Source organism: Acomys minous (assembly GCF_964271855.1).
Source record: "Acomys minous genome assembly, chromosome: 2".
Classification (NCBI taxonomy): Eukaryota; Metazoa; Chordata; class Mammalia; order Rodentia; family Muridae; genus Acomys; species Acomys minous.
This window is the reverse complement of record NC_140484.1, coordinates 20,230,055-20,254,916: the sequence shown is the minus strand read 5'-3', so window position 1 is coordinate 20,254,916 and position 24,862 is coordinate 20,230,055. Positions and strand designations below refer to the sequence as shown.

General features: G+C 45.2%; 1 protein-coding gene and 1 long non-coding RNA gene across 4 annotated transcripts in view; one reads left to right on the top strand and one right to left on the bottom strand.

Moving 5' to 3' along the window:
• The window catches only part of ENTPD1 (ectonucleoside triphosphate diphosphohydrolase 1), a 119,913-nt gene that overhangs the window by 14,829 nt on the left and 80,222 nt on the right, over positions 1 to 24,862 (top strand). The window contains exon 1 of one of the 2 annotated variants that reach the window (XM_084772236.1): positions 21,952 to 22,110. The exons of the other annotated variant lie outside the window; for it this stretch is intronic. Coding sequence (XP_084628362.1) covers positions 22,095 to 22,110 — 16 coding nt within the window. The 5' untranslated portion in view covers positions 21,952 to 22,094. Of the gene's footprint in view, positions 1 to 21,951; positions 22,111 to 24,862 lie in introns of those variants that run through there. 2 annotated transcript variants of the gene reach the window in all.
• LOC311592184 lies at positions 1,554 to 24,618 on the bottom strand. Of its 2 annotated transcripts, XR_014777331.1 has the most exons (4): positions 23,194 to 24,618; positions 6,020 to 6,228; positions 5,461 to 5,543; positions 1,554 to 5,363 (listed from the first exon to the last, which is right to left on the bottom strand). It is a non-coding gene; the product is annotated as an uncharacterized lncRNA (long non-coding RNA). The 2 variants fall into 2 exon arrangements; XR_014777330.1 differs by having other exon boundaries at positions 1,554 to 5,543.

Here is a 24,862-nt window from a genome sequence, read left to right as displayed (position 1 = left end):
TAAAAGGGAAGTGAAAGGGGAAAAGAGACAGGATCATGGTTGGAGGCGTGTCACTGGACTGTCCCTGTTTAAGCCTATGAGGAAGTGGTTGAAAAAAAAACAAAACAAAACAAAGCACCCTGTAAGAGATGGAAACAACTAGAAAAACAACTGGTGGCTTTATTAGAAACTGGCTTATGTTGTGATGGCTGAAGCAAATCACCACGTAAAGTAAAAGAAAAAATAAAACTAGAGGAACAGCGGCTGACTCTGTTAGAAGGCTTATGCTGTTGTTTTTCTGGTGTGTGCAGTGGAATGCAGGGGCAGGTGGGCAGGCAGGCAGGGCCCAGTCTGGAGAGCTACTCCATGCTTGGCGTATATGTAGACTATAGATTATTTTTTTTTACTGAAGAGGGAAGATTAGTGGAAATAAAGTAATTATCAATAAATTCTCCCTTTGTGAAAGAGCTGTGATGGTAAATATTTATGTGAATGTTTTCCTACGTGAAATAAACAGTGGAGCAAAATTGCCCTATTTATTCCTTGAGTTCATTTGAAATTGGATTTCCTCCTTCTTAAACAGTAACAGAATATCACTGTTGCACCCTTGATTTCCACAGCTGCAGCTGCTGTGATTGTGACACCCTTTCCCCCACCCACTTCTTTTGTTTTACTATGTAGTACATGTTGGTCTCAAACCCCTGGCCCTCCTGCCTTACTCAATTGGCTGAGTGTTGGGATTATAGGTGTGTGTCACCAGGTCTGGCTCACAATGCTTTCTTTAGGTTCATAGGTCATGTCTCGTTAGAAGAGTAAGAAAACAAACTCACCTGCTAAAGATTTACCTAACTAGCTTTTTGTTGGTGGTGGGTTTGTTGTTGTTTTGCTTTTGTTGTTGTTGTTTTGAGACGGGGTTTCTCTGTGTAGCCTTGGCTGTTCTGAACACACAGGCTATTTGAAGACCAGGCTGGTCTTGAACTCACAGAGGTCATCCTGCCTCTGCCTTTCTGAGTGCTGGGATTAAAGGCATATGCCACACCAGCCTCCTAACTAGCATTTTTAAACAGGTAGTCCAAGCCAGAGCTAAAATGTACATCTCTATTTAGAATTTCTCTTTCAATGGCTTAGACTGCCAGGTAATGCTTCCAAGGGCCTTTCCAGCTTCACGGGTTCTAGCTACCACAGAAACATAGCATCGTGTAGCCATACAGGGCTGTTGGAGGTTTTAAATGTGGAAATGCAGAAACGAGCCCTGGGTTTTCTCTGCTCAGTGCCTTCCTCCACTTTGTTCTGTGGCCTGGTTGGCCAGCCAGGTGACATGCATGGGCAGCGGCTAGGTAAGGCGAGGAGGAGAGTGAGGTCGGACACTCATTCCCTGCGCTGCTGCCGCCCGTTATCTGTCCCCACTCTAACTGGAGGCTTGGTTGACCTTGTGGCTCCTTCACCCACGCACCTAACCTCACTGTTCCTTATACATGGTGGGAATTCATTTTAAATATATCTACCACCGCCCCCCACCCCCCACCCCCACCCCCCCAAGGGTTCTTTCCAGCCACAAAACCATGCTGAACCCATGTACATGGCAGGTCACAGGCACTGCAAGAAACGGTCTGTGGAGTGATAGTGACTATGAACTGGCAGATGAGAGCCCCCACTTCTCTTTCCTAGGCTTAGGAGGCCAGTAACCTGGTTCTACCCAGTGGCTCTTATCAAGACAACTTCAGCTACACTCAACAATCTCCTTCTGTGTTCACCTTCTTCCCCAGTTCACTTCCCCATGCATTTTTTTTTTTTCAGTATGCCACCAAAATGGCAGCAAGAGTGGCTGCTGAGAAGCCTACCTCAACGCAGAAGCCACAGCTCCTGGTGAGACAGCTGCCTCTTTACGGCCATGCTGTTGGAGTCTGGGAACCTTTTTTCTTCCTCTCCTTGGTTCTTAAGGGCAGTGTCGTCATGGACACACAGTTGCTAACTGGAGAGTGATTCACCCTTGTGCAGGTTTGGGACAAAGAGGGGCAGTGGGATCTTTATCAAGTGCGCCTGGGCATTCTTTTAGTAAGGAAGAGAAGAGGAGTGAGCCTTGCTCGTCCCCCCACAGGTGCACTTCAAATACTAAAACTAGGGGGAGCTCTGAGGGCTAACCGGAAGAAGCACCGTGAGTTAGGGCAGCCATGATCGTGATGCAGTCGTAACCGGGATGCTAGAAGAAACGCCCGTGGGTTTTTTTTTCTGCTGACGGCTGTTAGCAAAGAAGAGCTGCTCTGGCCCTGGCTGTGTTCATCTTGGAGGCAAAGGGCTCAGTTTGTCTGTAGTACAGACCTTATGAGACAGCTGGGGGTTCTTCCTACAGCAAAGCTCTTCTACCCCAGGCTGCCTGGTCTGCTTCCTCTGACATCTTTGGTATTTGCCGTGACCAGCTTTACATTCAGCAAAAGTACTTTTTACGAATTCATAAAGATTTGGAGGGACTTCTGAGAGGGATGTGCACTCCTAAATGCAGTGTTGAGAGTTCCTGGTTAAGGCATCTTAGAGGATATAGCAGGAATAATAAAGTGGCCTTTCCTTGTGGAACTTCAGGTCTGGTAGAAAGAGAAAACTGGGTAGGAGTGAAGGGAAGTTTGGGCTGAGAAGAAAGGACAGCGTACATGTGATTGGCAGGCTGCTTTGAGAAGAGGTTGATTATGGAGAGCTCCCAGTCTGACCCTTATTGCTGAAATTGCAAGGTGCCCTAAAGCAGTGAGGTATGGAGGGATGAGGCAGGGGGTCAGGAAAGAACAGAAATTCTGAGGGAAGAGACAGAAGCCGGTGAGCCCCTGGCTGGTAGGAGTGAGCTCTAAGGAACTTATGGAAGAAAAGCATGCTAACCTTGTGGGGTTTGTCCTTATTGCTTTAAGTTTGCACTTTTTAATTTTTTAAGTCTGTTGGTAAAGCAATGGGCTCCACAGACCATTTTCATGCACACATATTAGTCCACTTTGTCATTTTTTTTTTTTTTGCCTCATTTTCTTCCCATCTTCTATCCCAGTCCCCACTCTTTCTGGTCCCTGTCTGTTTTCATTAAAACTATGTGTTTACTTGTAAGACAGCCTCATGTAGTCCAGGCTAGCTTTGAACTTGCTCCGTGGCTAACGTTGGCCTTGAACTCGTGAGCCTTCTGCCTCCATCTCCCTCATGTTGGGATTACAGGCATGCATCACCCTCCCTGGATCTTCTTTTTACTTGGTGGTTCCCTTTTGCCTTACTTTTTCTCTTTACAAAATTTTGAATGTAGAAAAATCTTTAAAACAAAACAAAACAAAAAATCCACACACGTATACATATATATTATCCAACATAAGGGGTTTTTTGGGTTTTCTAGACAGGGTTTCCCTGTGTAATCTTGGCTGTCCTGGATTCACTTTGCAGACCAGGCTGGCCTCAAACTTACAGAGATCCACCTGCCTCTGCCTCCCAAGTGCTGGGATTAATGGTGTGTGCCTCCAGGCCTGGCTCCAACCTAATATTTGTATTGAGTTATTTGGGAGCTTCACATAATGTACCCCAATCATACTCACTTTCCAGTTCTCCCAGGTCTACCCCCTCACTCTGAGGAGAAGGAGAAGGAGAAGGAGGAGGAAGAAAGAAGAAGAAGAAGAAGAAGAAGAAGAAGAAGAAGAAGAAGAAAAGAAAGAAAGAAAGAAAGAAAGAAAGAAAGAAAGAAGAAAAGTCAACTCCATTTTTGTATTGTCCGTACACTCACTGGAGTATAGCCAAACCCCCAGTAACCAGGTCCTTAAGAAAACAGAGTCCTTCCTTGTCCCCCACCAGAAGCCATCAACTGTGAAGGGCTACCCTTCAGCATCCTATCACAAATCTTAAGAGTTCTCTTCAAGTGCTTCCTGTCTAGACTATTTCTTTTGGGGGGGGGGGTGGAGGAGGTTGTCACAGAAGCTGTCTGTCTCCCATTCTCAACTGTGAGTCAGCAGTCATTGACACTGCTGCTAAAGAAGCTCCCTTGGCCTTTACAATCAGTGGCAGCACAGACCATGACCTTTCACATGGTTTCTGGTGACGGCACAGACCATGGGCCTCGGCATGGTCTCCAGTAGCAGTTCAAATGCTGGACCCTGTCTTCAATGGTAGCACAGGCCACAGACATCAACATGACCTACAGCAGCAACATGGGCTGTGGACACCAACATGGCCCTCAATGGCAGCAAATACCAAGGACATCCACAAGACCTTCAGAAATGGTCTCTGGCCACAGCCTAGACCATGGACCTCACCATGACCTCTGGCAGCAGCACAGACCAGAGATGCCAGCATGGTTCCTCAGTGCCAGCACTCACCACAAACATCAACATGACCTTCAGCAGTACCACAGACCACGGATATCAACACAGCCTCCTGGGATAACACAGACCATGGAGGTCTTTCCAGGAGGTCCAATCCAGAAAATCAGCCATTCTCCATCCCACACAATCCTGATATTGCTCAGAGCCAGGGCCGTCGTGCAGCTGGACAGTGTGTTTGTGGGCAGAGCCTGCGCAAGTTACTCAGCAGTGACATACTTCCCCCACTACCTCAGCCCTTACCCTGGTCCCAGTTACTCTTTTCCTCCAAGTTTCTAGCTCTCTTCTCTGCCCTGGTGTTTCTTCCTTCATCTTATTTGGCAGTATTGTCTAGATGACACCTATGAGCCACACTTCCTTTCTGGCCCAAGTCCAGTGTGAGAAGGTGGGTCTTTGGTGAAGTCATAAAGTGAGAGGACCCTTGTAATGGACATGTAAGTGTGAGAGGTAGTCGCGTTAGTAGGAGAAATGGGGGCTTACAAACCTGCCTTGCTATGGTACCTGAGGTTCCAGATCCCATCACCACCATCTCTCAAAACGGCAAACCTATTGGAAGTGATCAGCAGTAGCTGAGGCTTGTGGAGAAGGCAATAGAGGAAGCCAGGGAAAATGAAGGCGACCGGAGGTCAGAAGTGGATCCCCATGCTCAGAACAGTTCTCTGAACACGGTCGGTGCTCCTAAAGTGTGCAGAATAAATGATTGCATGTACGATGCTCATCAGGGCCAGGCTACACACAGAAGAAAGCAGCCACCATTTACATCAATTTCTGCAAAATTTATATTAACACAATGGCCTAGTTAGACATTTTTTCCTGCACCTGCCTGGGTCTCTCAATTGCTAAGGGTCCAGTTACGAATATAGCTTTATCTTTCCCAGGAACAGAGTCAGGTATTAACAAGCGTGGCAACAGGCAAACCCATGACCAAGAGACATGAAGAAAGCTGGTGCTGAGCTGAGTCCCCTATGCTTGCCCAGCCCAGGAGTCACTTTCCAAAGGCTTTGAAACCACGGCTTCTCTCCACTAAAGCCAGATGCATCAGTCAGCTGGAATCTGAGGAGTTGTTGGAAGCAGGAGTCAAAACAGGCAAAATTGGATGGAAACATACATAACCCTGCTGATGAGAGGGAGAAAACGCATTTCTTCTTACCTCAAACTAAGAGTTGTCACAGGTAGGCAGACCATAACCATCATGAGCTCCTGGCATTTTGAGTGCGTAGCTAGAAGAGTAAACTGTTTAATATTTAAATAAACATTTAACTATAAATACTGTTTGTAACCAATCAATAAAAATATTTTCCCTATTGCAAATTTCAGAGAGACCACAATAACTATTGAAAATCAGATATTAAGTAAGGGGTTAGTGACCTAATGACCTCAGGTGGGCTGAGAACCTCTGGATGGGGTATTTGATTTAACTGTTAACACCTGCAGGCTGTTAGGAACCCGGAAACTCTAGATAAAAAGACCAACATACCAACCTCCAATGGCACTTACAACATCGAGACTTTGAGGAACAGACCTTCAGATGGAGTCTTCCAACCCCAAAGTTCACTTCTCTGCCCTATAACTGCCCAAGCCTCCTGCTATAGGCTTAGATTTTTCAAAACCTACTCTTTTGGGGGTCCTTAAACACTTCAATCTCACTTCTAACCCTCCGACCAGAGGAAGGGATGAAAGAATGTTAATAGGGAAAAGGGATTGTGGACCTGTTTAGACGTAGTTCCTTGGACCAATTCTACTCAGCGTTGTCAGGATACCAGCAGTGTAGTCCAATAGCCAACGCCAAGCAGCCACATGAATCCGTAGCAGTGAACAATCCGGAAGCAACAGCAAGTCTCCACAGAATCGGCAAGAGCCAGCATAAGTGGCCAGAATCAGCTGGAGCACCATGAGAAGTTCTCTGGAACATTCTTCTCTGTGAAGTGAAAACCAGCAAAGAAGACCAGTGAAGACCAGTGAAGAGTTGCACAACGTAGAAATGCCAAAGGAGACGTCCCACTGTCTGTGGGGTTCAGTTTAGACTTCCCAAACATCACGTGCCCTCTCACGTGTCTGCTCCCAGCAAAAAAATCATATGCCCTCTCACAAGACATCTTCCAGAAAAACATCATGTGACACAACTAAGTCTTCAAAGAAACCAAAAACTTCCACTTCACCCTGCATCATGGCGTTCAGTCTACACTTCCACTGCGAAATTGCTGCCCTTCACTGCTCCGATTAAGAGAGGACTGTCTTTCGTTTATTTCCTTGTCACCTCCATCGGTACCAACCTAACATTGGGTATATATACAGAACACTAGACTACGGCTTCTGAGATGCAGGAAGTCTTAAATGAAGACAGAAGAAGAATTTGCACTCAAGTCCCAGAACTTTAAAATACACTCTGAGTCCTAGGTTGTATGTACAAAAATATTACTTATGAGAAGCTAGGAGCACATGGCACTAAAGAAGGGACAAGCTGCTTGGAACTTTTGAGAAGCTAATTTTAATCTTAGAATTGGAAGAGAAGCAGGTGCTGGGAGACTTGAAAGATTTATGGGTTGAATATTTTCCCTATTGAATGAGACCTTGAAGGATGAGCTGGAATACGCCCAGGGCTAAGTGAAAAATCCACAAATCTGTAAACAGAGTCTTGGAAGTCTGAGAATTGTAACATAGCTTCCTTTTCCCCACTTCCGCTAGCTCTGCTACCCTGATATAGAGGAAAACAGGGGGCCTTATTTTGGCATTGTCTCCATGACTTGTAGCCCCTGGCTGATCTCTGCAAAGGTGGAGGCCTTAGCACTAACAAGGGAGCTTCCTGCCTGATGCTATTGTCTTTAGGAGCTGGGCGTGTAAACCCCACTTCTGAGGTCATCAGCAGAATTCTAGGGCACTTGTGTTCTTCTGAACTTTCCACTGCCTCCTAGGACCAGGGTTTGTGAGAGTACAGAGACTTACGCCCTTTGGGGTCCTGACTGCTTGGCATGTCCAATCCTCGGGCCTTTAGGGCCGGTGAGTGTAGTAAAACTTGGGCAATGGTTTTCCTGCCTCTCAGAACGTTAAGTTTTCTGGCAATGATCCCATATAACTCAGCCTGTCTGGGGAAGCCCAAGCCTTTTCCTTCCTTTTTTTTTTTTTTTTTCCCTTCAAGGCTTAGACCTGTGATCTCCTTCCTGCTCTGCACCAGTGCGAGTTTCTGACGTCTCCCCAGAGACATTCATTTGGAAACTTTTTGAGCCAGTGAAGAATCAACTTAGACATCTTTCCTTCCCCTGACCAAAGGGAATATTGTGTGTCACGGAATGGGAAGATGTGAATGGTGCTATCACACTGAGGATAGCAGGCTGCTTGCCTGTTTTGGCTCACGGCCCAAGTTTGCTTTGCTTTGCTGGATGTGGATACAATGGGTTCTGTTTGAATAAGAAGTCATGTGCAACAGACGCATTTGCAAAACCATGGTCACTTAGCAGTTACCCCAATAAAAATGTGCTTCAGCGAGGGCCTTCAGTGTAAGAGCTATGTTCGAGCTCTTATACAATGTTGCATTTAATGTACTTGTAAATAAACTTTCAATTTTAAAATAACTTCCAATTTACAGAAAGGTCACAATACCACAGAAAGTTCTCGTATACTGCACAGTGTGTTTCCCGCTATATCAACATCTTATATTAGTCTAGCATGTTTATCTACTCATGAACTAATATTGATGTTTGTTTGTTGGTTGGTTTCCCTGTGTGGCCCCAGATGTCCTGGAGCTAGCTCTATAAACCAGGCTGATCTTGAACTCAGAGTTCCTCCCGCCCCTGACTCTTAAGTGCTGGCATTAAATGGTTGCATTACTGTGCTCACCTAATATTGATTTGTGTGTGTGTGTGTGTGTGTGTGTGTGTGTGTGTGTGTGTGTGTGTGGTTGTGCCACAGTGCATATATGGAAGTCAGAGGCCAACTTGTAGGAGTCAGTTTTCTCCCACCATGTGGTTGGCAGAGCTCAGACTCAGGTTGCCAGGCTTAACAGCATGCCCTTCTACGACCAGCCATCTCGCTGGTCTGCTAACATTAACTAAAGTCTGGATCTGCTGTGATTTGAGTGTGGACTGCCCTTCACAGACTCACGGGTGAAGGATATACCTGGCATCCTCTCGTGCTCTGCCACACACCTCCACTTCCATATTGTTCAGAATCAATGGCGGTCATGGACTGAAAACTTGGATCCCTGAACCTAACCAAATTTCTAAAAGCAAACAAACAAACAAACAAAACAAGTCTCTTTGCTTGTTTCTCTGAGCTCTTTGGTCACAGAGGTAAGAAAAATCCAAGACAAGATTTTATTCATATTCCCCTAACTGTTTTTTGTCTAGATGACATGTTACTTTTAATCCCCAAGGATTTTTAGACTCCTCATAGCTGCTAAGATTTCTCAGACTTTATTTTTGATGAAGCTGACAGTTTGAATAATACTGGTCAAGTTATGTTATGGCGAGTCCCTTGGTTGGGATAGCTGTGTTGTGTCTTCCTCATGGGTAGCCGGGGGTTAAGTAGCCTGGACTCAAGGAGGAAGCCCCAGAGATAAAGTTCCATTTGAAGAACATCGTACTGATTGCGTGTACAGCCACCATCACTGTTGACACCCTTTCCTACTTCCTTTCTGTGTTGTACTCTTTGGAAAGAAGTCACAAAGCGCATGCCACACTTTGTCTGGGGTTTTGCTTTGTTTTCTGGATAACAGAGTACCTCTGAATTATTTTGAATTCTTCTGAATAGAAATTTGCTTGTTTTCTCCCATTTATCTATCTGCTTGTTTGTTTATTTATTTATTTAATAATTCATTTATGTACTAAATAGTCTATATCAGTATAGTCTCATGGAGACTACATAATAACAAAGTCTGTTTTGTTGCTCAGGTTGTTACTGGCATATTGGGAGCTCTTGGGACCAGCCTCTGCTTTCATTTTGGCATATCTATCTTTGCAAGGTTTTTGTTTTTGTCTTTTTGAGACAGGGCTTCTCTGTGTAGTCTTGGACTCGCTTTGTAGACCAGGCTGGCCTCGAACTCACAGCAATCCGTCTGCCTCTGCCTGGATTAAAGGCATGCGGCACCACCTCCCGGCCTATCTTTGCAAGTTGTAAAGAACATTTTTCAAAACTAACTTTGGGGCTGGAGAGACAGTTCAGCTGTGGAACATTGGCTGCCCCCACGTTCAATTCCCAGCACCCACGTAGTAGCTGACGTCAGGCTGCAGCCTTTCTCTACCTTCTATGTAGACACATGCAGGTACAACATCCATACACACAAAATACAAAGAAAGAAACTTTACAAGAAAACCCCACATTTGTGTCACTCTTTACTTTACTTTAGACTCATCATATACGTCGTCTGTATCAGAAATAGAATCAGCTGTTTCTCAGAATATTTTGGGTCCTTTTGTTAGAGACGGCCTGTTGAGGTGAGGGTCTGTGGCTAGGGCGTGTTGCTATTAGGCACCTCTGTTCGCTGAGACTTCCAGTTGATGGTGCAAAGAATATCTGTGTATTCTCAGCCTAGTATTTATGTGCAACGATAAACATTGCTGTAGTTACCTACATGTATCTGTATTCAGTTGAATATGACCTCACATTGACTGATTCCAGTTTACTGTCACATGTATCATTTGAGTAGATTCTCCTAGCTTAAAACACCCCAAAAGCCGCCACCCCAACAGTGAGAGACCTGCTTCCTGCTGCCCACCATCCACTTCCGTGTTTGATTCCAGTAGTGTGAGCAGTGCTTGTGGGAAAACGCTTCTGTGCATTTCCTTGTACCCTTTGCCTTACAGCTGCCTCTCAGACCCAGGCGGATTTAGGGCAGGGGCCTTTTCCTTTCCACCATTCAGCGAGGTTGTTCCCACACTTTAAACACAATCAGACACTTTTTGCCACAATCTACATCTTATTCTGGGGTCTCTTGACCTCTTGACTTTTTTTTTTTAAGTGTTAAAGTTTATTCTTTGTGTAAAAAGTTCTCTGGGTTTTGACAACTGTATATTGTTGTACAGATACCAGCACAGTATCTTATGGACTAGTTTTGTGGTACCAAAGACTTTTGTTCTGCTTCAGGCTCAGTTCCCAGTCCTACCAAAACAAGAAGACTCGTACACACAGATTCCGAGTCACCTAGTTAAATGGTCCTCCATGTGTCTCAGGCCACCACTGGTGTATTTGCTGTCTTGATAGTCATTTAGTAGCTTAAAGTTTGAAAACTTGAAATATTTTCAGAAGTTCTGGAGCCTGGTCTTGGTTGAACTGTAATGGCTGCTTTCTTTGGAACTGAACATAGATGACCCTAAAGACAGCACAGCTATTATGCTGTGTGCTCCACGCTGAGGCCACCTCTGGGTCACACAGTTCCCTTTTGGAGGAATTGGCTCTTCTGCAGCATCTAGTGGCTCCTAGCTCAGAGTTTTGGGTATTCCTCCCTGATTGCTGTGACATGAGCTTATCACAGGAACAGAAGAACTTGCGATGCCAGGTCATCCAATTCCCCATTTTGCTCCCTCCTGTAATGGCCCTGGTGGCCCTGGCCCTGCAGCTGCCGACTGAATCTTTAAATTCAGATCAGGGGAGTGAGAGGACTTGTGTCCTATACAAATGAAGAGACTTCTGTTCTCAGCCACCTCAGAAGGGTTACTTCTGAAAAATACACAAAACATGTAAGTGGAGCAAGAGACATAAGAAAGGACGCACCTTTTTGTTCACCACACATTTAGGGCACAGGTAAAGGACCAAGGGACTCTGTCCCATGGGTGTAAGCCATGTGCCAGCCTGTCTCTCAGGGTCTCACATTCTTTATTCATCCCGCCCATACTCCCTGGCTCTGTGAAGTGGGCTTTAGGCAAACAACAGAACAATGAAGGGATCAGGCAGTTTGTGATTCCATGTGCATTCCATTCCTCAAGCAGCGTAGCAGTGCAGATCCACTCTATCGTCTTAAGTCCTCACCCCACAGGGCCAGCTGTATCTGGGCACCTGTGGTCAGCAGAGCGAGAGGTTGCTGATAGCAAAGAAGTACAATTCATGAAAGTAGATGGGAATTACCGAGAGCCTGAGGACCAGGACGAGCGGGAAGGTGGGCAGGAGAGTGGAGTGAGGGCTACTAGGAACATGTACGAACTCCTCATAATTAAACTCAGTATATCCTATAGCTGACATACAATAACAAAAATGTCTAAAACACAAAAAATATAATCAAATTAATTTAGTCAGTGTTTGACTTTTGAGGATGTGTGTGTGTGTGTGTTGCTATATTATCCAAGAACAGTGTCAAAGAGTAAAAGTTTGGGTATGCTAACAAAGCATGTTGGGAAAGTTTGGTTAGTTGAGTAGCCATAGGCCATTATCCAATAGCACTGACTTAGACTGACTGACTTATGTATGGGGTCGGGCATAAGAAATGGAGCAAGGTTGTATATGAGAAGAAAATTAATATGTGAGGCAGACACAGGCATGAAAGCAGAGGAAGTACTATTGTGGAAGAGGAAGAAGATGGGAAGAGAAGGGACAATAGGCAAAGTTAATGTGTAAGAGAATTCACAATGAAGCCACCATTTTTTTTACAATTAGTATACACTCATTAACTCTTTAGGAAGGGAGAGCTTGGGTTTGTTTTGTTGGAGAAAATTAAGAATTCTCAAGACTGGATATGCAATAAAAAATATCCAGTCTTTTCCCCCCCAAACTCTGAGAGTCCTTGGACTCACCACTTTGATAGCATTGCTGCCTGTGATAAGGACCCATTCCCTCCACCTCCTTCTGAGCTACACAGGGCGTGGCGCTTCACTCCTACAAATGGTAGCATTTGGGAGGCTGAGGCTAGAGGGTTGCTGCCAATTCAAGGCCAACTAGGTCTACCCAGTGAGAACATGTTTCATAAAAACAAAAACCCAAATAAACAAAATGAAACAAAACAAAAGAAATCCCAAGCCAAACAAAGATCCCTTCACTAGAACATACTGTTCAAAGAATACCAAAGGAACATAACATCTTGAACACTGAAATATTGCAAAGAGTGTTTCAGTATATTAACCCAGAACAAAAGCTGAATGGATAAATACAGGCATTCTTGGAACTGGCAGAGCAAGCCATTTGTACAATAGTTACCCTGGGCATTTATTTTATGATACATAAAACCCGAGTACCTCTTTTCATGAGTTTTATCAAAGGACCACTGTTTTAAGGGAGGCTTACAAACAATATGGAGACCAGAATACCCATTGTCCGCTCAGTTCAACTGGCTGCCTCCCACCCCCTGTCCACCGCATCAGCACTCAGATGGATGATGAACCTGGCTTCTACCTGATCGCTATTGGGTATACGGAGAGTGCCTTCAGCTGTCAGGTCACAGTGTGCATGATGCACATCGGAAAGAGTACAGTCCTACCTGACCTCTCTGCCTACTGTTAAGTTCTACACCAAAATAAAAGGAGACGCGACGTTGCTTCTCAGTTTTGCTCTGTAGACAAATCACACCGCGAGCTTCTCCTGCTTACAGTGTTCCTTAGCTTTGCTCAGCTTATTGTCCAATCACTTTTATATTTTGATTCTTTTCATCTGGGCATTTGAACAGTGACACATTTGGCCTGCTCTTTTGTTTTTTGTTTTGTCGTTGTTATTTTGGAGAGAGATAGAGAGAGAGAGAGAGAGAGAGAGAGAGAGAGAGAGAGAGAGAGAGAGAGACAGAGACAGAGACAGAGACAGAGACAGAGACAGAGACAGAGACAGAGAGAGGATTTTTTTCTATGTAATCTTGACTGTCCTAGATTCTCTGTAGACCAGGCTGGCCTTGAACTCACAGAGATCTGCCTGCCTCTGTCTCTTGGGTGCAGAGATTAAAAGCCAATCTCACCATGACACGCTCAGCTCAGCTCATCCTGCCAGACTACTTTTTTTTTTTAACTGAACCTTGCCAGAGTTGAACATTGCCACTCTTGACCCCAAGCTACTGTAGCACACGGACACAGACACAGTAAACACTGACCTGAATTATTAAACTCTCAGCCTCAATTACACCTTGTGGCAGTGCGTATTATCAAATCAGTCCCCACTTTTTGTCTGGAATCATGTTTTTAACCTTTTTATTGCAGAAAGTTTCAAATGTTTAAATTATAGAAAGAATAATACTTCATTCCATTTTAATAGTTAACTCATCTGTTTGCATTCCATTGTGTATCTCCAAAAGATGGACTTAAAAGCATAGCCAAACAATATCATGCTTTAAAATGGAAAAAAAACCCCAATATTACAAAATAGCCAATCAATGTTCAAATATTTAATTCTCTTAAATATTTTTAAAGACATTTGTGCTGTGTATGCTAGGCTGAATTTGAACTTGAGATTTTCCTGCTTTCCTGATTACGGTGGTATGCCATCATATCTACCTCTCCAGAGTGTCCTGATGCATTCTTTTCTGTGCCCCACATTTCCTGTGAAATGGTAGTTAGGTCTAGAAACTCATCCTCCTTTTTTCCCCCTCCCTCCCTCACTTCCCCTTTCTTTCACAAAGCAGCTTTAGACAGGATGGTCTAAGCTCCCATTAGAAGGTTCACAATGAATGCTCACGCCTCCTTTTGTGATGTGAACAGCCACTCATGATTATTACTTAAACACATGGTTGTATTAGTTGTCAGAAAAACAGTGACACACAAATGCTGTCAGTGGTACTCCTCTCTTTGATCCTTGAAAGAGGACGTTCCTCATGAGCCATTTGGTCGTCTGGTACAGTTTGTGCAACAAAGACAGTCATGTTATAAACACTGGCCATGTTACATAGCTGATGGATTTCAACCCACTGTGGTTATTATTTCAATTGTTGCTTCAACTTTTCCTACTTTGACTAATGATGTCTATTTGGGATTGGTCCCAAGTCATTCTGGTGTGGCCCTAGCAGTTTTGGACACCAGCCCTGCTTTCTGGTGCAACAAAAATGCTTCGGCCTCATAGTCTCATGTGCTTTCTGCCTTAGGCTCGGGCTCAGCTATTTTTCCAAGGACTTTGGTTCATTTCAGTGGAGAATAATAGTGTCGATCCCAGTTCTGGTGGGAGGACACATAAAAGGGAATTCCTTAGAAGGGCTGTGGCCACACAGACCGATTGACTTAAACCTGCGCCATGTGGAGATGCTGCAGTGTTACAGGTCCAGAGGCAAGCTACCTTATCCTGGGCTAGCTGTAGCTCCCTGAAGAGCCTTTCCTTACCCACTGTGTGTCAGGTCTAACAACCTGTGGCAAATAGATAAAAACCTTTGAAATCTATTAACTTAGCACACACCAGCTTCCACCAACCCAAAAGCTAAGAATGCCGTCAGACAGCATCTCGGGCCTCTAGGAAAGCCTCCTCCATCTTTCTGTAAGCATCTCTCTGATGTAACCTCCAATGCATTTTGAACTTGCCTTATGACTTTCTTTGTTCTGCAGAACTATAAAGCTTGATGCTATTACTTTTATGTTGGAACATGGACTTGGGGGCAACCTAAATCTGTGTTCCTAAACCATGGTCACTAAAATGGCTCAAAAATAAACTATCTCATATTCCCTTTGGGATGAGAGCTCTGCCCCTCTCCCTGCCTCCTCCCCTGCTTCTTCTTCCATCAACAAATAGAAAGCAGTACTTCAGTAAGAACATGCAGGGCATACAGGGGGGAGCCTGTGGATGTTTGTGAAAACAGCATTCCAGACAGGAGGAAGAGCAGGGCACATCCCTGAGGCTGGTCCAAGAAGAATACAGTAAATAGGGACAGTAGTGATGGAGCAAAGACCACGCAGGCCCTGGAAGAGTTTCCTTCTTCTCGTAGTGAGGCGGAGCCACTGCAGGGTTTTCAGCGAAGAGTGCTAGAATCCTTTGTCGTATTTGGGTCTTGTGGATGCTGTGTCAAGAGTTGGCTGGTGAGGGTTAAGAGCAGAAAGCAGGAACCTGCTGAATTGGCTGTCACAATCCAGCTATACTAGATGAGTCCAGGAGCAGAGGAGGCCATGGGAGGAGATCAGGTTCTGGGTACGTTTTGAAGGAAGAAACCACAGAATTTGCAGAAGGATTAGGCATGGGGGGTAAAGAAGGAGGATTGAAATATGGCTCGCAAGTTTATGGGCTGGAATGTAAGTGAGATTGTAAAGCAGCACGATGCTGTGGTAGCATTTGGTGGGGTGAGCACAGTGTTCGAGATTTTGCCCATCGCGGAGCATGATGGGAGAGAGACAGAGCAGGCCCTGAGCTATTCCACAAGGAGACTTGGAATTTTACCAGAAGGAAATGGGGATTTTTTAAAACACAGGAATAACATTATCAAGATACACATTTCAAAAAGGCCATCTGTGCAGTGGTGTGGAGAGTAAAGAGGTTAAGATTGACAGCCCCAAACCTGGTACTGATGAAGGGTGGCCAGGGAACAAGTCTGAAGCGTGGAGCACTTAGATAAATGCACAGGTAGTGTAGTCTCATTACACTTGGTTCAAATACCAGCTCCGCCACTTACGCGTTTTGTCAAGATACTTAAGCTTTCTGAGCTTGTTGCTCTTGGTCTGTAGAAAGAGGAGACTAACCATTCTTAGATCCCTGGGTTATTGGGATGATACATGTGTTAATACGCATTTAAAATTTACTCCACAAATTTTAGTTATTTAATCACCATTGTTATCGCATGGAGGGGATTGATCATTGGAAGAATGGCAGCCTCACCTACTTGGAGCATGCTGTTTAACAAAGACAGATTTTACAGGGCTAATAAACTATATTAGCCAGTACCTAAAGTGGAACAGAAGATGCAAGTCAAGTAGAGTGTATATGAACTAGGACTTTAAAAAACAAACATGTGAGAACCGCATGTCATTAAGCTAGAATAGAGGGGGAGGTTAAAAGCAGCAGTCTAGATATAGCTGTAGGCTCAGAGGAACAAGGAAAGGAGCAGTTAGCAAGTCCTAGAGGGAAAATGTAAAAGCTAGGGGCTTTGAGAGAGACAGAAATTGTGCTCAAGAAGGACAGCTAACTTAAGGTACTCCAAGGAGTCAGAGGAGCTAGGAAACCAACCTTCTGATGTAGACAGCAGGTGGAAGTGGGCCGGGGGCATCTGGAGGGCAATCCCAAAGCCTCCAGCACCCCCACCCCTCAGGATTGCTTCCTTGGCTGAAGTCACCCTGTAGCTGGGCTTTGGAGACTTGGGGGCAGCTCACACTCACCGCAGGATCCCTCAACTGATCCTGAGCACTGTAAATGGCAGATTTATGACACTCTCCTGATCCTGTTCCCGAAACAGAAACAGCTGCTGAAACCCTGGCTTTTGGTCACGTGGCCTGACCCATTTGGATGGGTTCTTGGATTCCTTATTTTAAGGCTGCTCACAGAGAATAGATGCCCTTGTGACTGGATGTGACTTATATTGTCTTACAGATTACAAGGCCTCTAACTTCATGGGCCACCGAGTTGCAGTTGTTCAGGCAGAAGATAGGAGAGTGAGCACTATGACAAAGATTAAACAAATGGAGGAGGCAGATTTGAGAAATGGCAAGGAATAAAACAATAATATTTGGTCACCAGTAAGATGTGCGCAGTGGGGAGAGGTGTCACATTTTTATGAAGTTTTATAGTTCTACGGAACAAAGAAAGTCGTAAGTCAAGGCAAGTTTAAAATGCATAGCTGAGCACATCAGAGAGATGGTTACAGCAAAGAGGGGAGGCTTCTCTATAGGCCTAAGATACTGTCTGATGACATTCTTAGCTTTGGGGTTGGTGGAAACTAGTGGTGTGCTAAGTTAATAGATTTCAAAAGGTTTTTTTGTTTTGTTTTGTTTTAAATCTGTTTGTCACAGGTTGTTAGTTCTGACACTCAGATGGGCAAAGAATGACTATTCTGGGAGCTAAAAGCTAGTCCAGGCATATGTTCAACCATGTTCATAGCAGCTTTATTCACAATAGCCAGAACATGGAAACAGCCTACGTGTCCCTCAGTAGAAGAATGGATAAAGAAACTGTGGTACATTTTCACTATGGAATACTACTCAGCTATTAAAAACAAGGAATTCCTGAAATATGTGACAAATGGATTGAACTAGAAATGATCATAATGAGTGAGTTCACCCAGAAGCAGAAAGAGTCAAATGGTATATACTCATTTATATCTGGACACTAGCCCAAGGGGCATGTCTCATGAAAGTCTTCACTTACCAGGAAAGTAGGTCAGAGGGGAGGACATCCTATTGGGACTTTAGATGAGAGAAGCATGGGAGAATGGAGAAATAGAAGGATCCAGAGGGTCCTAGAAACCTACAAGAAGAACATTATGATGGGCGGGGCAGGAGTCCTGCTCAAACTATGGCACCAGCCAAGGACAATACGTGCAGTAAACATCAAACCCCTACCCAGATCTAGCCAACAGACAGGACATTCTCCACAGCTGAGTGGAGAGTGGGAACTGACTTTCACATGAACTCTGGTGCCCGATATTTGACCATGTCCCCTTGATGGGGAGGCCTGGTGACACTCAGAGGAAGGATAGCAGGCTACCAAGAAGAGACTTGATACCCTATGAGCATATACAGGGAGAGGAGGTCCCCCTCAGTCACAGTCATAGGGGAGGGGAATAAGGGGAAAATAGGAGGGAGGGAAGAATGTGATGATACAAGGGATGGGATAACAATTGAGATGTAATATGAATAAATTAATAAAATATTTTTTAAAAAAGCTAGTCCAGGATAAGATAATTAGCCTCTGGACCTGTAATATCCCAGCTTGCCATGTCACTGCAGTTTTAGTAGGCCACACAATTTTTACAGACACAACCTCTTTCCAGGAACATTTGTTCACAGGTCTGTGTGAATAGGAGGGAGTAGGGTACCCAGGGAAGGCAAAATTATGATCTGTGAAAAAATGAAGAGGCTCAGCTGGTGGCATGGTTTGTTTGTTTGTTTCATTGTTTTTGTTTTTGTATTTTTATGAGACAGGGTCTCTCTGTGTAGCCTTGGCTGTCCTGGACTCACTTTGTGGACCAGGCTGGCCTCGAACTCACAGCGATCTGCCTGCCTCTGCCTCCCCAAGTGCTGAGATTAAAGGTGTCCACCACCACTCCCAGGTCAGAGTTTACCTTTTAAAGTAGAAGTTTAACTACTTTAGATGCTAAGAGAAGAACTGACATAATGTAGGAGATTGAAGATGTAGGAAAAAAAATGAAACTTTTTTTCTAAGAACTTACGTCAAAAATAGATTTTCATCAGTAGAAGAAGGACAGGTATATTTAGCTCCAGCAATTTTACTTGAGTGCCTTTCTTATTTTCCACTTTCTATTGGGGAAAAAAAACCCAATAAGATTATAATGATGAAAATTCTTCTGAGGCAGGGGCAGGAAATAAGATTGAATTTTAAAGCAATTTTCAGGCCTTTACACAGGCACTCACATCCTTGCCATCTCTGGTGTGAATTACTCTCATGTGAATGGGAAACAACACATGCTTAATTGTAATGTTTTCCTGACACCAAGAGGTTGTGTATGCTGAGCAGCACAGAGTATGGTAGCCTCCAACTCACTAGCTGTTGTCAGGAGATTGGTGTGGGGTGAGTTGGGTATGAAGGCTGTTTCTATTACTGTGTATTCAATTCAGGTGGCCTGCAGTTTTTTTTTTAAAAAGCAAATGACCTGTAGGCGAGTGGGTGGGAGGGTAAGGGTGTTTGGTGGCAGGCAGCATGTGTTGAGGTCACAGGACAGTTTGTGGGACTCTGTTTCCTCCTTCCACCAAGGATTCTGAAGATTGAACTCGGGCTGTCAGGCTCAGCAGCAAGCACTTTTATCTTCTGAGCTGCCTGACCAGTCCTGAACCTCCTATTTTTTGTGCAACACACCATGTCATCATAAAGCCACAAAGATTGCTGATTATGTCGCTTAAAAACAGTGTTATAATAGGAAGTCCCAGCATCTGTCCCAATGCCCCATAAAATGAAGACTCTCAGAGGACAACCATGGTGGGCTAGTGTCCAATTATAAGTGAGTTTATACCGTGTGTGTCTTTCTGGGTCTGGGTTACCTCACTCAGGATGATCATTTCTAGTTCCATCCATTTGCCTGCAAATTTCAAGATTTCCTTGTTTTTAATAGCTTAGTAGTATTCCATAGTGTAAATATACTATGGTTTCTTTATCCGTTCTTCGACTGAGGGACATCTAGGTTGTTTCCAGATTCTAGGCTATTACGAATAAGGCTGCTAAACATAGTTGAGCAGATGTCCTTGTTGTGTGGCAGAGCATGCTTCGGGTATATTCCAAAGAGTGGAATAGCTGAGTCTTGAGGTTGCCCTATTCTCAATTTTCTGAGAAAGCGCCAGATTGATTTCCAAGCCGGTTGTTTAAGTTTGCACTCCCACCAGCAATGAAGACGTGTTCCCCTTTCTCTACATCCTTGCCAGTATATGCTGTCACTTGAATTTTTGATCTTAGTCATTTTGATGTAAGATGGAATCTCAGAGTCATTTTGATTTGCATTTCTCTGATGACTAAGGACGTTGAGTATTTCTTTAAGTGTTTCTCAGCCATTCGGTTTTCCTCTGTTGAGAATTCTCTGTTTAGTTCGGAACCCAGGTGAGAGAGGTGTGGGAGAATGGAGATCTAGAGGGACCTGGAGGGTCCAGGAACCCTACAAAATGAACATCAAGGCTGGCGGATCTGAACCCAGGCAGGTCAGCTCCAACTACTCTACCAACCAAGGACAATGCACGCAGCGAACCTAGACCCCCTGTTCAGATCTAGCCAATGGACAGCTCATTCTCCGCAATTGTGTGGAGAGCAGGGACTGACTAGGACATGAACTCTGGTGCCTCCTATTTGACCACTTCCCCTAGTGGCACTCAGAGGAATGGTAAGCAGGCTATCCTAATAGGCTGTGATCATATGGTGGGGGAGGAGGTCCCCTTCTATCACAGGCCTAGGGGAGGGGAATAGGATGAAAGAGGGAGGGAGGGAGGGGGGAGTAGGAAGATACAAGTGATGGGATAACAATTGAGATGTAATCTGAATAAATTAAACAAAAATGTTATCATAGGATGGATATCAAACCGATATTATTAGAAATATAATTTAAGTTGGCTCTTGAAAAGGCATTTATTAGATGTTTTAGTTAGTAGTTTTTTTTTTGTGTGTGTGTGTGTTTTGAGACAGGGTTTCTCTGTGTAGCTTTGGCTGTCCTGGATGCTTTGTAGACCAGGCTGGCCTCAAACTCACAAAGAGCCATCTGCCTCTGCCTCCTAAATGTTGGGGTTAAAGGCATTTGCCGCCACCGCCCAGCCATGTGGTGTAATTAATTGTTTTTCTAAATGCAAAATCCTATAGTTACAAACCGTTTAGTAAGATTCATAAAGTCTTGTTATACAAGCTCTCGATTTATCAAAGTATCCAGAATGCACTGAGCACATGCTGTGTGGCAGGCACTGTGCAGTGCAAAGCAACAGACATCTAAACTGGAAGGCCAGTCCTGCCCTTTTACAGATGCCACTGGGTGTGTAGCAGAGAATTGCTTTCCAAAGCAATCTTCCATGGACACAAAATAAATAGTTATGTCTTGTGGTATAATTAGCTTCAGATACAAATTCTCTTCTATAAAGGAAATACAATATATATATATATATATATATATATGGTGAGCTAGGAATCAGAAGGCCATGACCCTCAGTGTTGCCGTTCATTCATGAATTCAGCCACTCTCTTGGTGTTTACTGAGTGCTTGCGCTGTGGGAGCAACACGGTGTGTAGCAAACAAGAGAGGTCGGCTTCCTCCTCTGTGGCGTGTGAATAGGAGCAGGTGCATCTTGTGTTGATGGGATGGCTTCTTCAAACCTCAAAGCTAAGGTTGCAGCAACCTCATAAGCAGAAGCTGTGCAGGTGGCTTTGGGACTTGAGGGCCTACCTTCCTCCCTGGGGGGCTAGCCCTTGCCTTCATTTCAAAACCAGCCCCTAGTTTAAAATGGGGTTGGCAGCCCCTCGCCTGCACGTGGGTCACCTCGTGAAGCCTGGGAGCGGCTAGCTGTGTTTGTAGGATTTTGGAGGCAGGAAGTCAAAGCTGGGGAAAGGTGAGTGACGTTTGTCATTTCTCAGCTGGCAGAGGCATCCAGTGAGTAGTTTACTCTGTGGTCGCAGAAGGCTTTCCAGGCAATTCTGCGGCCTTGCCGCCGGCAGCCAACCCCCCCACCCCCACCCCCACCCCTTGCCTGAGTTCTTCTCCAGAAAGACTGAGAACGGATTGCTCTTTTAGGGGTGGAAGTGACCAGCTTTATGGGGCAGGAAGAGCGGCGCTTGCCTCCCACAGGTGTGAAGTAGCAAGGCTACTGGTATCATAATTGCAGGACACCGAGCTTGCTTAACTCCCCCCTCCCGTCCCCATTCAGTAAAAAAAATGACTTTTTCAAGGTCGAAAAATGGAAATGGGTTTTCTTTAACAGAGAGATACATAAAGGAGGGGAAGAGGGAAGATGGGGGAAGGAGAGTGAGCTTTGAACACGGACACTGCTTCAAGCCTAGGAAAAGGATATTACAACCCCAGTGAGCTTTCGAGTAACTAAGGAACTGCCCGACTCCTCCACCAATCTGTATTTCTAGTCAATGAAAAAGACGTAGGGGTTGAGGTTCCTTCCGAAACCGGGCTGGTTAAGTTAGCCCCTCCCACAAAGCCCTAGGGTCTGTTATATCTCTGAACCGTGAGTACCTCTCTCACAGAAAGCCACCACAGCAAGCAGAGGCAGCAAAAAACAAAAACACCCAAGACAAACGAGGAAAGAGGAAGAAAACAAAAAGCTGCCCCTTATGGAAGATATAAAGGGTAAGCCCAGAACTGATTTGATCCGAACCCTTCGGGGAAAAAAAAAAGCCCAGAACCCAAAGCAAGTTCTTGAAAGAGCAAAAGGCAAAGCGGTTGAATGAACTTTCCCACTCCTCCTGAGCGAGGCGGGGAAAGCTTTGGGAAGCAGAGCTCAGGGTTGCCGTGCGTGCGTGGTGGCTCCTGAGTAGGCTGGAGGCGATGAATATTCATAATTAATTGGTATGCAGATCTGTTGGCTTTTGTTTTGTTTTGTTTTTTCCCCCCTCGGCAAGTGACTGTTTTTCAATCCGCCTGTACCTAAAGAGGCAGCTGCTCCATCTATAGTCTCGAGTCATCTAGTCTCGGTTTGGGTTCCCCCCCCCCCCCCCTGGCTTGCAGATGCTGGGTTCTGCGCGTAGATTTGTTTTGTTTGAATTTCCTGCGCTCTTTCCTGCTGGGACATTAGCAAAGGCTCCTTCTCTTCGGGGAGTTGAACAGGCAAGTTAATGTGGCCCAGAGGCTGTCACAGCAGGACCCCCCGAGTTTGTGTTGTGAAAAGGCAGCAAGATTCGGGAGCTGTGGGGGGGAGTGCGCTGGTTCCCCGAGAGGGGGAGAGGGGTGGAGGGAAGAAAGGGAGAGTTCCTCTTAAAAGAGCAGGTCATATCTGACTGACCACACTAGATTTTTTTGCCTAGGAAACTACAAGGGCAGACTGGTTCACACAAATGGTGTGCAGGCTCTGCCTTTTACCTCTTTTGGGCATTTTCTGCCAGGACGGAGAGCCAGCTGCTTGCCAGTCCTTGGGAGCCAGGAACAAAGGGGGGAAATGTAGGGTCGCAAACCGACTTTTATCGGCAGCTTCTAACATGCTCACAGGTTTCTATCACATAGGATGCAGAGGGACCGCAGGATAGCAAACAGATTGCTTCCTAATTAGACGATAGCTGTGTGTGCTTACTAAGCCTTTGCTCTGGGCTGGGACCTGTGTTTCTTTTCCCATACGTGCTCCGCAGCATCGGTCTCGTCATCCATATAAGGTAAGTGCTCTCCTTATCATCTCCATTTTCTGGAGGGCTCAGTGAAGGGTCAAAGAGCATAACTCACCTTGGGATCCTGTATTTAAGAAGTGGCAACTGTGGATGCAGGGGCCACGGCGCTCGCTTCTGCTCCCCAGTATTGCCCATCTGCTCAGAAGGTGCTCTGGTACACAGATTCTGGACCACTAGGATTCTAGGCTTGTGAATCTCTGAAGCTCCTAGAGAAGAGGCAGTGATGAAATCTAGTCTGTAAAGGAATTCGTGTTTTGCAATCAAGTTTACACCACCAATCTCAGTTGGTGTTAATGGGCATTCCGTATTGGGGCCAGGCAGACTTTGTTGTCCTGTGTGGCCTTTTACAAAAGGGAGGGTCTGAGGCTCGGAGGAGTTAGGTTGCATGAATCAAATGCCTTAGCTGTTAAAACCTCTACATCTACCCAGAGCTCCGTCCACTTCTGGTTTCTCTTCTGAGCATGTGTCCCCACCCCCAAGGCTAGTCCTCACCAAGCGACTTTCAGTTCCCCAGGGAACTGCTCTTTCCTCTTGCTCAGCTTGCTGCAAGGCATGGTCCTCCATCTTGAAGGCCTGTCTGACCTCTTCTTCTGTCCTGGAGCCAACTCACCTCTGTCTGACTTCCGGCTTCATCATTCTTACTGTGAGCCTCAGTTTTCTCGTCTGTGAAATGAGAAGGATAGTACCTGTCCCAGAGGGTTGTAAGGCCAGAGTAACAATCTACACAACGTTCCTAGTGGAGACTGTGCACTCAGCAGGCACAGGCTGATGCTCTTGCTCCTGGGATTTTCTTGAGTATTTGCTCTCCCAGTTAAGCCTTCTCCCATCCTTTGGCCTGGATCAGGACCTGCCTTGCATGTTTCTACAGTACCTCACCTTTAACCTGTAAGGTGGCACGCATCATATATATATATATTAATGTATGAGTGCTCTGCCTGCATATACACCTGCAGGCCAGAAGAGGGCATCAGATCACATCATAGATGGTTGTGAGCCACCATATGGTTGCTGGGAATTGGATTCAGGACCCCAGGAAGAGCAGTCAGTGCTCTTAACCTCTGAGCCATCTCTCCAGCCCCATACTCACTTCTTTTCTTTCTCTCTCTCTCTGTCACTTTCCAGCCCTCAATTATAATTCCTGTATTTACCATTGGATGTATGATATCCAGTGCCACCCGCCCCACCACACTCCCAATCTTAAAAGTCATAGCCATTTTGTGGTCTATGCAGGCAGCGTGGTGGGAGGGGGCAGAAGGCAGCTGGGGTGCTCCTACAGCAGCCTCAAAAGATGTGCTCCTGGAAGGCTTCCAGGAAGAAGACTACTGAGCCAGGCTACCGAGCCAGCCCGTGGTTGGGCCAGCAGTTTCACCACATGAGGTACACAACAGGTCTCTGATGCCCTTATTATGAGTCAGCTCCTAAGCCACAAGGACAAGTCCTTGAAGTTGATATCATCTCAGAAAGGATGCTGTGCTCTGCCTGGAGGCTGCTCCTTGGGTTTTTGGGCAAGTCTCTGAGGTTCTTGTCAGCCACAAACACCTTGAGCTCCTTAGTGGGTACTCAATCAGTATCTTATTATTATTATTATTATTATTATTATTATTATTATTATTATTATTATTATTATTATTGTAGTTGATGTTCATTCAAGAGTCAGAAGGGCTTACAATGGACCTTTGAGTTTGTAGTATGACTTCTCCACACTGGTGCATCCATCAGCAGTC